General features: G+C 41.5%; 1 protein-coding gene and 1 pseudogene across 1 annotated transcript; both read right to left on the bottom strand.

Annotated features, from left to right (window-relative positions):
- Window positions 1-1,385: 1,385 nt before the first annotated feature.
- LOC125103117 (T-complex protein 1 subunit beta-like) lies at window positions 1,386-3,306 on the bottom strand. The gene is given in 2 exon segments (XM_047734933.1): window positions 1,386-2,971; window positions 2,974-3,306. Coding segments are annotated over 2 exon segments (1,605 nt in total). The 5' UTR covers window positions 3,254-3,306; the 3' UTR covers window positions 1,386-1,646.
- A 4,054-nt stretch (window positions 3,307-7,360) lies between these two features.
- LOC125101595 (olfactory receptor-like protein OLF4) lies at window positions 7,361-8,304 on the bottom strand (annotated as a pseudogene).
- Between the last annotated feature and the right edge of the window lie 5,153 nt (window positions 8,305-13,457).

The following is a 13,457-nucleotide window of genomic DNA, read 5'->3' as shown; positions in this document are numbered from 1 at the left end:
TCCCACCAGCCAAGCACCCCCTACCTTCTCATCCCCGTCTCTGGTCTCTTCACATGTGGAACCACCAGTGCATCACAAATACCAACTTGAAAACCAATGATCCTGTCCACTTCCAGGATTTCATAGAAAAGAAAACGGGACCTGGCGAAGGGGAATGGGACCAAGGTCAGACGCCTGCTGAGGCAACTGTTTTTTCGGACCATGGGATTATTCTTAACGAGGTAGAAGTGGAGCTAAAATTCACATCCAAATTTTCTACTTCCAGTTTCTTCTCCCTCGCTGTCCATTTCAGCTTACGGGTGTACTGTAAAGCAGTGGGTAAGAGCATGTGGGCAGGAATCGGGTCTCTTGGATTGCCATTCTGGCTCTGTCACTTATCAGCAGTGTGATTTGGATGAATTCGTCAACCAGTAGACACCACAAGGTGATAAAATGAATAATGATATCCACCTCATAGAATACTCATAAATACTAATAAGATGAACCATGAAAAGCACTTAAAACAGGTCTTGGTATCTAATACGTTTTCATTAAATATTGGTTATTACAACCTAAAGAAAGATGGCTGAAGATGTTAACTTATGATAAGTGCTATCTTTGTCAAGAAACAATTTGATCATATGCTGTAGGCTAACACAATGAAAATACTCAATTCACTTTCCTGAACGTAAAAAGAGAAGATTACTATGGATACTGAAGGTTTCTGCTATACCTCAAATTTGCCACCAGATGACAGCAGCTGATAATAGGAAAGACAGTTCGGACAACAAATTGATTAATGCTTCCCTCCATTTGCAACATCAGTAAGAACACCCCTTCCCGAAGCCTTATTTACACATATGTTTGTAAAGCTTTGTCAAAGAACTGTCAAATTTCCTTTCTTCTCCAGAACTTCTTTTTTTTTTTTTTAAAGATTTTATTTATTTATTTGACAGAGAGAGATCACAAGCAGGCAGAGAGGCAGGTAGAGAGAGAGGAGGAAGCAGGCTCCCTGCTGAGCAGAGAGACCGACGCGGGGCTCGATCCCAGGACCCCGAGATCATGACCTGAGCCGAAGGCAGCGGCTTAACCCACTGAGCCACTCAGGCGCCCCTCTTCTCCAGAACTTCTACTGTAAATGTAAATGCTAACAACAAATGTTTAAACAGAACACAATCTCATTATATACATAGTGTTACTATTCAGCATTTTGAAGGAATAATGCTCATAAATATTTAGAAACTATAGAATTTACATTAAACCAGATTTTCACAGTGAATAAGCTATGTCCAAGCAAAATGAACAGTTGTTCACAAAATGAGATTCCAGGCATCAGGGAAAAAAAGTCACAGACTCCAGCCCCGTGTGACTTTTTTTTTTTTTTTTCAGCATAACAGTATTCCTTGTTTTTTTTTTTAATTGTTCAAATTTTTATTTTGATGCACAGTATGAGAAATGAACTTTTAAATCAACTGAATTTCATGGAAAATGAAACAGTAAATAAATTAGACCCATGTTAAAATAGAAGGTCAGTTAAATGTCCAAACTTAAGGATATAAGAGCCACAAATAAACTTCGATTCCAGTCTTCTTTAAAAGGTCGAAGTCTTTCAAACACAACTCTGCTATGAACTAACTCGTCCAGAGCTCAACAGCACATGGGAATGTTTAACAGAGGTGATGATCAGGAACACGTTTCCTTGGTGCTGCTTTGATAATGTTGTCCACACGAAGAATCACCTCTGCTGCTTCAGCTGCACTCAAAAGAACTTGTCGCTTCACCTGGAAACTTTCTGTTATACCCAGTACTGCCATATCTCCAATGGTACCTTCCTTCATATCCAGTCCAGCAGTCGTGTTGCCTTCACTATGGGCAGCTCGGAGCTGTGCCACCAGGTCTGCACTGTCATAGCCTGCATTATCAGCTATGATAGTTGGCAACATTCTCAGTGCTTTAGCGTAAGACTCCATCGCAACAGCTTCTTTGCCTGGTGTTCTACTGGCAAGCTGTGTCACAGCATGAGCCATCAGCATCTCAGAACAGCCTCCTCCATAAACTGTTCTAGAATCCTTCACAGTTTGGGCAAGAACACAAAGAGCATCATGCAAAGATCTTTCTGCCTCATCTAAAATTTGCTGAGTGGCACCACGAAGAACAATGGTACAAGCTTCGCCAAGGGCTACCCCAGAAAAGTGGATGAGTTTATCCTCTCCAATCATGACTTCCTCAATAAGCTTGCAACTTCCAAGCTTCACTAGTTCTGGGTGGTCAAAGGTAGAGGCAATTTCACCACCTGTGACAAGAGCTAGTCGTTCCACACCTGCAAAATCTGCATGTTCAATCGCCATGACACCAGCAGCACCAAAGAGCTGCTCAGGATAATTATAAATTAACTGCCTGTTAATAAAGCAATTTATCCCATGCTTAAGAATTCGTTCAACTTTCTCCTTCATTTTCTCCTTTTCGGCATGTTCTATTTCAGCAACCTTTGCTGTAGAATCAACTCTTACCCTGGAACCAAATATCTTTATTTTGTCTGTATCCATACCAGTATTTGCAATGAGAATTTTAGCATTTTCAATTCGCTTTGGTTGATTTACTCCAATTTTTTTATCCAACAGAAAGCCTTCATCTAAATAGGAATCTGCCAGACTTCCTCCTAGCTTCTTGATGACGTGAATTGCCTCCAGATTACCAGAACCTTTCAGTCTGAGAACAGCTTCTACAGCTAACTGAGTAAAATGGTCTTTGTGATGAGTAAGAAGTTTTGAGGATAATGTTGTTCCCGCAATGTTCATTAAATCTTGGCGGAATTTAACTTCATCAGAACCATGATCAACTGCAGAATTCAACAGAGCTTGTCTTGCTGCCTTTGTGGCTTCTCTCCAACCCTCAATGATGGTCTGTGGGTGAATCTTTTTTGCAATCAAAGATTCTGCTTCCCTTAGTAATTCTGCTGCTAAGACAGTAACAGAGGTAGTGCCATCACCAACTCATCATCTTGAACTCTTGACATATCAACTAAAACTTTAGCTGCTGGATTGTCTACACCGATGTTTTTTAGAATAGTTGCACCATCATTGGTTACCATAAGAGAGGCATCTCGTCCACTGCTTAACAGAATTTTATCCATGCCCTTAGGTCCTAATGTGCTCTTTACCAAGTCTCCAACAGCGATGGCACCAATAAAAGAAGACAGACGAGCAGTCTCTGCCCTCTCTTCATCAGCCCCAGCCTTGAAGATGTTAACAGGTGCAAGGGAAAGGGACGCCATGGTTCCGAGGAGTTCGGCACACACGCGAATTCCTCAGCTCACGCCCGGGACCAGAGGGCGTATTCCTTGTTTTTGCACCACACCCAGTGCTCCATGCAATCCGTGCCCTCTCCAATACCCACCACCTGGTTCCCCCAACCTCCCACCCTCCCCGCTGCTTCAAACCCCTTAGATTGTTTCAGAGTCCATAGTCTCTCATGGTTCACCTCCCCTTCCAATTTCCCCCAACTCCCTTCTCCTCTCTAACTCCCTTTGTCCTCCATGCTATTTGTTATGCTCCACAAATAAGTGAAACCATATGATAATTGACTCTCTCTGCTTGACTTATTTCACTCAGCATAATCTCTTCCAGTCCCATCCATGTTGCTACAAAAGTTGGGTATTCATCCTTTCTGATGGAGGCATAATACTCCATAGTGTATATGGACCACATCTTCCTTATCCATTCGTCCATTGAAGGGCATCTTGGTTCTTTCCACAGTTCGGCGACCATGGCCATTGCTGCTATAAACATTGGGGTACAGATGGCCCTTCTTTTCACTACATCTGTATCTCTGGGGTGAATACCCAGTAGTGCAATTGCAGGGTCATAGGGAAGCTCTATTTTTAATTTCTTGAGGAATCTCCACACTGTTCTCCAAAGAGGCTACACCAACTTGCATTCCCACCAACAGTGTAAGAGGGTTCCCCTTTCTCCACATCCCCTCCAACACATGTTGTTTCCTGTCTTGCTAATTTGCAAATGACAGTACAGACAAAAGGTTGATATCCAGGATCTTTAAAGAACTCCTCAAACTCAACACACACAAAACAGACAATCATATCCAAAAATGGGCAGAAGATATGAACAGGCACTTCTCCAATGAAGACATACAAATGGCTATCAGACACATGAAAAAATGTTCATCATCACTAGCCATCAGGGAGATTCAAATTAAAACCACATTGAGATACCACCTTACACCAGTTAGAATGGCCAAAATTAGCAAGACAGGAAACAACCCGTGTGACTTCTTTAACTGAAGCACTGAATGAGGGGTTTCTGTAGAACAGAGGGTTGTAGGAGTCTCATTAAACCCAAAGAACCGAGTAAATCCAGATTGTGCTCAGTCCTCCCAGCCTGAATCATGCTGCCCGTCGCTACCTGCAGACCTCAGGGAGTAAGAGAGAAGGGGCCCGGAGGACTGATTGCTCCAGAGAGCTGGTATGCAAATTAGCCGCCTGAGTCCACGGGCCAGACAGGAGAAATTTTAGCCTATTAGGTCCAAGGTTCCGCTGGAGGGCCCCCCCTCCCCCGCTCATGGAGGAGAGCAGCCCCTCCCTTGAGAGTATGAGTTCAGAGTCAGACAAGTTGGGTTCAAATTCTGGCTTTGCCATTTGCTCTCTGGCTGTCTTTGTAGAGTCTATTTTACCTACCTAAGCCTTCATTCCCAAAAACGTGGAACTGAGGACTATGTGAACTTTAATTAGTGAGCAGCCGATAAATGTTAGCTTCCATTCATTATTATTTTTATCATTACCCAAATATTATATGTCAAGTTCTGAGGATACAGTAGAGACCAAAATAGAGATACACCTTCACAGGTCAGATATAGACAGGCAAATAAATACATACTGAGTGTTATAAAAGGGAGAGAAGAGGGTGCTGTGGGAGCCAGTGGAGAACAGTTAAACCCAAGCAAGGGGACGCTTCCCTTGCAGAAGTAAAATCTCCACTGACAACTAAAGGATGGAAAGCTTTGTCCAGGTGGAGTGTCTGGAACAGAAGGAACAGCATCTGCAAAGCCCTGGACTTCAGATATTGCATTTAGCTTATGTGTAATAACAATGACAGCTAACACTTCCTGAGAGCTTAGTATGTGCCAAGCATACTCATAAGGACTTTACACATATAAATGCATTTGCTCTTCATAATAACCCCCATGAAAGACTATCACAATCCCCATTTTACAGATGAAAAGACTGAGGCAGAACACCAATTAGGTCACATGCCTGAGGGTATAGAACCAGTAAGTGGCATAGCCAGGATCTGGCTCCAGAAACTTGACTTTCAAGGAACTCCTAGGCTCTATCGTCTGGGAAGAACGAGCTAGAATGGAGTGCTCTCTACCGAAAGTTTGGAGAGACTCAAAAAGACCAACACAACCTAAAATACAGATCGCCAACCCCTTCCAAGAGCACTCAAGAATCAGTATTATCTCTTTGAAGTCCTCAGATCTGAGAATGAACCAGGGATTGCCCAGAACCCCTGGGGCATCTACAGATCAGACCAGCCCCAAAGGAAATGGCAAGAGCCTTCTGTCACCAGAAAGCCCTCTCTCAAAGAGTTCTCGAAAGCTCTGCTCTCTAGGACAGTAGCCACCACCTAGGTGTGGCTACTGAGCTCTCAAAACATGGCCTACGGTACTGGTAGAACTGCATTTTCCCTTTCACTGTTGCATCACATAAGACATTGTACAGTAGGATGTGTGTTAGCAAATATTATCTTTTCTTACTTCTTAGTAATTTTTATGTTATTGCTGGTTGAAATTACAATTTTTTAGATATACTGGATTTAATAAGACATATTTAAAACTCATGGTACCTATTTTTTTTTTTACTTTAAAAAAATTTTTAGGGGCGCCTGGGTGGCTCAGTGGTTAAAGCCTCTGCCTTCAGCTCAGGTCATGATCCAGGGTCCTGGGATCGAGCCTCACATCGGGCTCTCTGCTCAGCAGGGAGCCTGCCTCCTCCTCCTCTCTCTCTCTGCCTGCCTCTCTGCCTACTTGTGATCTGTCAAATAAATAAAAATCTTAAAAAAATTTTTTTTTTTAATTACACATGTGGCCCACGTGTTCTCTCTATTGAACAGTGCTGGCCTAAAGGACCCCTGGAGGTTCCATTCAGAGTCACCATTCCATCATTGGGGAAGGGTCTGAGATGGACGATTTGGCCCCTCACACTCCAGGCGCTATCCCCTTGTGCTTTGAATGCGTGAGTTGCTTGAGCTTGAATTAGAACAAGTCACAAAAATCAGCTTAAAATCTCTTAGCACAACTGATTAAATCCATGAGTTGCAGTAAAAACAGCACTGACTAGGACATCAGATTGCAGGAAGCTCATAAATTAGTCTTAGCCTTCACCAAATTCTTTTTTTTTTTTTTTTAAGATTTTATTCATTTAGGGCACCTGGGTGGCTCAGTGGGTTAAAGCCTCTGCCTTCGGCTCAGGTCATGATCCCAGGGTCCTGGGATCGAGCCCCGAATCAGGCTCTCTGCTCAGCAGGGAGCCTGCTTCCTCTCTCTCTCTCTACCTGCCTCTCTGCCTACTTGTGATCTCCGCCTGTCAAATAAGTAAATAAAATCTTTTTAAAGAAAAAGATTTTATTCATTTAGATAGGCGAGCCTGATGGTGGGTATTAAGGAGGGCACGTATTGCATGGAGCACTGGGCGTGGTGCATAAACAAGGAATCTTGCAAGACTGAAAAAATAAAATAAAAAATTAATTGATTTTTTAAAAAATTTTATTCATTTATTTGACAGACAGAATGCATAAGCAGGGGTGAGGGGCAGAAGGAGAGGGAGAAACAGACTCCCCGCTGAGCAAGGAACCTGACACAGGGCTGGATCCCAGGACCCTGTGATCATTACCTGAGCTGAAGTCAGACACTTAAACTGACTGAACCACCCAGTCACCCCCACCAAATTCTTTTTTTTAATACTCACTATGATGTATTTTGTTGAAGAATAAATGATTTTTAACAGATCCATGTAGTCCTTTGAATAAGTGAGCATTTTCAAATATTCCATCCGAGATTAGGAATAGGAATTGAGAGTAGGAAAATGACAAAGGGACAATCTCTTGGATATCAGAGATATCACAAAGCTTAATAATGTAAGTTACATAAATTATAAAGAGGGGGCAAAATAAAAAACAAAAGACATATAAATTCCCAGAAAAAAATAGAAGAGTCATGTTCCACCTCTAGAATCAGATCAAGAAATGTGAACGCTTGGCTCAGGCTAGGGGCTGTGCAGTCCAGTGTAATTTTTCACCCCCAGGATGATTGGCCATTTTAGAACTGCCATCCCAGAGAATCTCATCAGAGCCTCCTTTATATCTATTCCTTAGGCTGTATATATGAAGGAGTTCAGCATGAGTATGGCCACGATGTACATCCCCCTTGAGTGGGAGCTCTGTGTAGCAGCAGAGCTAAGATACTCTCCTAGCCTCAGAGAATAAAATAAGGAGACAATGGAGAGGTGAGACGCACAGGTGAAAAATGCTTCATACTTGCCCTGAGCTGATGACATTCTACTTATGGAGAAAACTAACTATTTTTTAGTAGGAGTAAAGGATCTCATTGAAGAGACCAACTACCAGCAACATCACTGCAAAATAGATCACCAGGTTATTGAGAAAGTTGTCAGAACATGCAAGTTATATCATTTGAGTGAGTTTGCAGAAAAGGTGGGGGACTGTACAGATGGACAGCTGTCCATCGATGGACAGCTGCAACACCACTGATGTTTGGAACAAGGAATGCAAGACACTCAGGACCCAGAACACCAGAACCAGCAGTCCCCAGAGTTGGGGGTCCATGATGACCATATAGTTCAGGAAGTGACAGATGGCCAAAAAGTGGTCATAAGCCATCACAGTCTAGAAGTTAGAAGTTGTCTAATCCTGCAAAGAGCATGAAAAAATACATCTGGCTGAGGCAGCCTTCATAAGTGATCATTTTGCTCTGAGTCTGGATGTTCCACAGCATCTTGGGGATGGTGGTGGAGGTGAAACAGATGTCTACAGAGGGCAGGTTGGAGAGGAAGAAGCACATGGGTGTGTGGAGGTAGGAGTCAGAGCTGACAGCCAGGATGATGAGCAGGTTTCCAAATACAGTGATCAGGTACATGGAGAGGAAAAGCCCAGATATGAGGGGCCTCAATTCTGGTTCCTCTGAATATTCCAGAAGCTGTAACTCTGAAATTCCTGTACAGTTTCCTGGGTTCCCATGGTGGAGGTGACTTTCCCATAAGGAATGTAGAAATAGTACCCAGAAATTCCTATTCATAGCTTCCCACCACCAACTTCTTTAATCTCTTCACACTTGCTTCCTCACTCCAGATGGGCTAGTTGTTTACTAAGGTCTGAAGACATTGAAGACATGGTTTCACGATTAAACCAAGTATCAGAATCCATCCTGCTCCAGATCAAAGAAAAATCAGTCCACAATCACAAACTCAGCAAGATAACGTTCTGGAGATGCACTTGGCAGTGGAGGAAGAGAGCATGGACAGAAAGTGGGAAGGCCAGCCCAAGACCTTCACCCACTCGGGGGACAAGGTATGCACCCATCCACTTGAGGGCTCACACACCTCTTCCCTCCACGACACACCATCATTATCTGAACACGCACAGATATTATTAACCCAACCCCCAGCCAAAGACCCACTGAAAAGATGGCACTTGAGACCATTCATTCATTCACCTAGCAAGTATTTTGTGCCTTTATCCTGTCCACAGGCACATGACAAATGCTAGGGATAGGATGTTAATAAGACTGAAAAATGCCTGCCCTCAGGGAGCTTAAATTCTGGTAGGAGAGACATTTAAGAAAGCAATGCGGAGATAATTATTTAATTTAATACAAAGTAGGAAGAAGAAACACTAGATGTGAAGACGGCTTAGAACAGGTGTCTCGATGATATTTCTGACACGCTGAGCAAGCCAATGCAGCTTAGTGGTGAAGAAATAAGACTCTGGGTGCAGTTCAGTTCAAAGCCCAATCAGACTATTAATGTCAGCACTTTTCTTCTTTTAGTGTGGATTCCTTATGATAACAGTGCTAGCAAGGATTCAATTCAACTCATTCATTTCATTCAATAAATAAAATAATGTGTACTCTCCTTGCTAGTAGCAATAGAAATTAGAACCCAGGTTTTCAGAAAGTAACTTGACAATATGTAACATGATTTCTGAAAATGTTCATACCCTATTAATTTCACTTTTAGAGTCCGAAGAAAATAATCTAAATTGGAGACAAAGGTGTTCATTCTGTTATTATACAGGATTCTAGAAATAGTCTAATTACCCAATAATATGGAAACATTAAACAAATGATTGTATATTTACAAAAAGAAATTGGGGGAACTCATTAAAAATATTCACAAAGATTTTTAATCATATGGGGAAATATCTATCAGACAATTTTTAATTTTTTTAAATGTCAGATATAAAATTATATATCCAGGCTAATTTCAGCCACATATGATAATAGACACAGAGAGATATAAATGCTGTGATGCTTCCATGAACTGATGGGATGATTGGTGGATTTTTTGTTCACATGAATATTTTTCTTCCGGTTCCTGTTTTTCAAAATGCTCATAGAAGTATTCTTTGCCTTAATGTTCTTCCAAGCTGGTAACAAAAGGTATGGGCATGTGACTGGAGATTTTCAGGAAAGTAATTGGAGCCAAATTGGAAAGAGTAGCTACAGGTCATGGAGTGCCTAATTCAAGCCTGAAACCTCAGGATTTAGGAATACAAAGGACAGAAAATTTATCATTTGCCCTTTCAATATTGTCTCTGCACCCTTCCTTATCCTACCCTTACTCCCTGACTTCCTCTCCTGGCTTCCGGGGTGTCCTTGGAGTACCAGGAAAGACTCTTTGAAAGTAGCGCCCACCACCCTGTGTTTAATTTCAATAAAAAGAGTTTCAGAGAATGTGCAAAGCTTGTAGGCAGAGAAATTTACAGTGGCACTCCAAGCACTACTGTGACTGCCTGGTGACAGAAACCTGATGACCAGACCATGTTTCAAAGACGTGCCTTCAGTCTCCCCAAACGCAAATGCAGCCCTGGGCTGTGGTGTCTGGAGCTTTATAAATTCCAGCTCCTTTCCCTGTGGACAACAAGAAGGTTTCACTCACCCACACGGATTTTCAATCTCAACTCTGATCCTTAAGACTCACCCAAATGTGGAGTGAATCTCACAAAAGAAAACCCAACAGTCTTGGTTTTCCTCAATCCCCACCCCACTTCAGGCTCGTTCTTACAGCATCACACCTGAGATCCGTATATCTAATCAAGCAAATCTGCAACAATTTTCATTCATCATCTGCTACATGAGAGTAACAAAGATGGGTGTGACTTTCCAAGAGGGTCCTTGTATCTCTGAAGATTCTTTTTATTATGGAAGCCTATATTCTGATGACCATGAATGCCAGGGATAAACCCAGACTCGGGCCTGGCAGTCCTTGGCCAACCAGTTGCCTGAAGAACATAGGGGAGTACCCTTGGCTTCCTAATGTGTTAAATGTGTTAAATGTGCTAAAATGCTGGTACTCTGCAAAATCTTACATCAAAGGCATCTGAAGAACAAAGCACACAATTGCATTCATTTCTATGAAAGAGTCTTAAAATTTTGGACAAAATGTTGTATCTTCTGACCATTTTTCCCTTCCGTTTGTATCAATTGATATTAAATTTAAAAACATTTTAACTTCTATTAGAGATAGATCATAAAATCTTTACTGTTCTAACAGGAAAAAGTTAATTTCAATTAAATTCCATTCCTCCTTTTATTTCCAGCATTTATCTTTGATGTGTTTTCCAAGCTGTCTTTTTAAGTGCTATTTTGTTGGAAACATAAATTCAGAATCATTAGAATCTTATTATTCAATATATCTTTCCCATTATATGCTGTTTTTCTTATATTCACAAGTCTTGAAAGCTTCTAAACCATCTGCTAACTTTTCATCAATGTGTATCTTTTTATTTCATGTAGGGAAGGAATTGTCAAATTTTTAAATTTGGTCAGAAAATCTCTTTGTACAGAAATTACAATCCTTTTACCTCTCTCATTCTGTAAGTTGGTCATTATTGAGCTATGATCTCTTTCATTTGCATAGTTTCTGTAAGTAAACTTGAAACTTTATTTTCTTAGAAAATAGGTCATAAAATCATCTTAGCTGATACAGCCATTTCACTAACCTTCAAAGATTGACTGCTATTGTAATTTGGTGGTTTAAATTATAGAATTAACCTATTTTGTTAGCTCAGCAACATTTGATCTTCCTGCTAGGGGATATAAATCATGGATCCTTCTTCCCTTAATAATTTTAATAGTGCCTCTCCACAAAGAAACTTCATTTACTTCTCCTTGTCCTTATTTAGACTTAATTGCCTGAAACCTGTTAGCCATTCTCCTCTTATACCTTATAGTTCTAACACAGGATCTAATTTACTAAAGAATTCCACTTAGTTCATTCAGATTCATTTATTTCTGAACTATCTCTTCTCAAAAAAAAAGGCCTTACTTTTTTATGATATTTAGTAGATGGGGAAATTAGAATACATTATTTCTACACTATTTCAGTTGAAATATACACTATTTCAAGGTATATTGTTTTAAGTATTTTAAGATTTTATTTATTTATTTGACAGAGAAAGTGAGCATAAGCAGAGGGAGGGGTGTGGGACTTGATCCCAGGACCCTGAGATCATGACCTGAGCTGAAGGCAGAGGCTTAACCAACTGAGCCACCCAGGCATCCCTTAAGTATATTCTTTCTATGCCTAAATACTACCAACTCAGTTCTTCTTAGTATCTTGTATTTTTAAATGTTTTTTGTTTTTATTCATTTGAGAGAGTAAGAGCAGGGGGAGGGACAGAGGGAGAAGCAGACTCCCTGCAGGGAGCCTGATGTGGGGCTCTATCCCAGGATCCCGGAAGCCGAAGGCAGACGCTTAACCGGCTAAGCCACCTAGGTGCCCCAGTGTTCAGTACTTTTAAATGCTCATAATGAGCTCGTCGCATTACCATCTATTAGCACTAAATCAATTATAGATGAAGAACCATAGTTTAGGAAGTTTGTGTACTTTACGTCAAATAGCATAGAGAGCGGAAGAGCCAGGATTTGACCCAGGTGTCTGATTCCAACAACGCTGTAAGAACATAGGGTTTTAGAGGAGAAAATAAACCACACACAGATAAAAGTCAAATCACTTTTTTTTGTTTGTTTTTTTGTTTTTGTTTTTTTTTTATTTCTTTTCAGCATAACAGTATTCATTGTTTTTGCACCACACCCAGTGCTCCATGCAATACGTGCCCTCCTTAATACCCACCACCTTGTTCCTCCAACCTCCCACCCCCTGAACCCCACGCACCTTCAAGACCCTCAGGTTGTTTTTCAGAGTCCATAGTCTCTCATGGTTCACCTCCCCTTCCAATTTCCCTCCACTCCCTTCTCCTCTCCATCTCCCCATGTCACTTTTTAAACAAAAGATACACACAATACATGTCCTCAATTGAATTATGTGGTGAGGGTTTATTTTGTAAAAGCTCCCCACTCTATTTTATGGTGGAGAATCACTGCTCTAGGAAGAAAGAGAGCAAGAGATTTGTCAGAGGTTCAGTGAGGTGTTATAGCCTCATGGATTTGAATATGACGGAAGGACAGTTAGGCTATGGGTGGGTTCTGGGGTGGGAGAGCTGTACATGAAGGACATACATGGAGGGGAGCTGCAGGAAAAGGGCTCTCCTCCTAAGTGCACCACGTGTTTCCCATCACCCGGCTACAATAGTACCTCTCATCCACCCCACTAAACCCTATCACCTTCCTAAGTTTCCTGCCCTCCAACCCAACTTCGATGCACATCTTCAAAATGTCTTTACCAAACACTAGAAGGAGAAATTACAATAAACACAAGGAACACAAAGAAAAAAGGTTGAACATAGAAGATAACAAGAAACTTAAGAGAGCTAAACTTGAGTCACAAATCTCTTAATCGACAAAATGTTCTATACACAGAGGTCACTGTTCTTCTTTCCACCTACAAGGATACTCCCACCTCAAACCATTCTGGTTGGCCCTGTGAAGAAGGACCTCAGTGCCTTCCAGAATTCAGTTCTTAATCTTTTGAGCATGTTCCACGGGGCCCCTGCTTCCTCCAACCAGAACTTCCGTCCTATCTCCAAAATCAGTGCTCTGAAACAGCCCAGACTGGGGTTGCCTAATCTCTAATTTCTGTAACTGAGAAAATTCCTTTTCCAATCTGAACCTAAATCTTGGGCACTCTGACACTCAGGAGGTTCTAGGATCATTTTTGTACAGATTACTCCTGGCCAGTGCTAATGACTGGTTTGGCCTTTAGTGACACTTGGTTTCTGCACCTTGAGTTTCTCCACAGTATCCAAGCAAAGACTTCATCACCATGGTGT

Source organism: Lutra lutra, chromosome 6, assembly GCF_902655055.1.
Source record: "Lutra lutra chromosome 6, mLutLut1.2, whole genome shotgun sequence".
Taxonomy (NCBI): Eukaryota; Metazoa; Chordata; class Mammalia; order Carnivora; family Mustelidae; genus Lutra; species Lutra lutra.
This window is presented reverse-complemented; position numbering and strand designations above follow the sequence as displayed.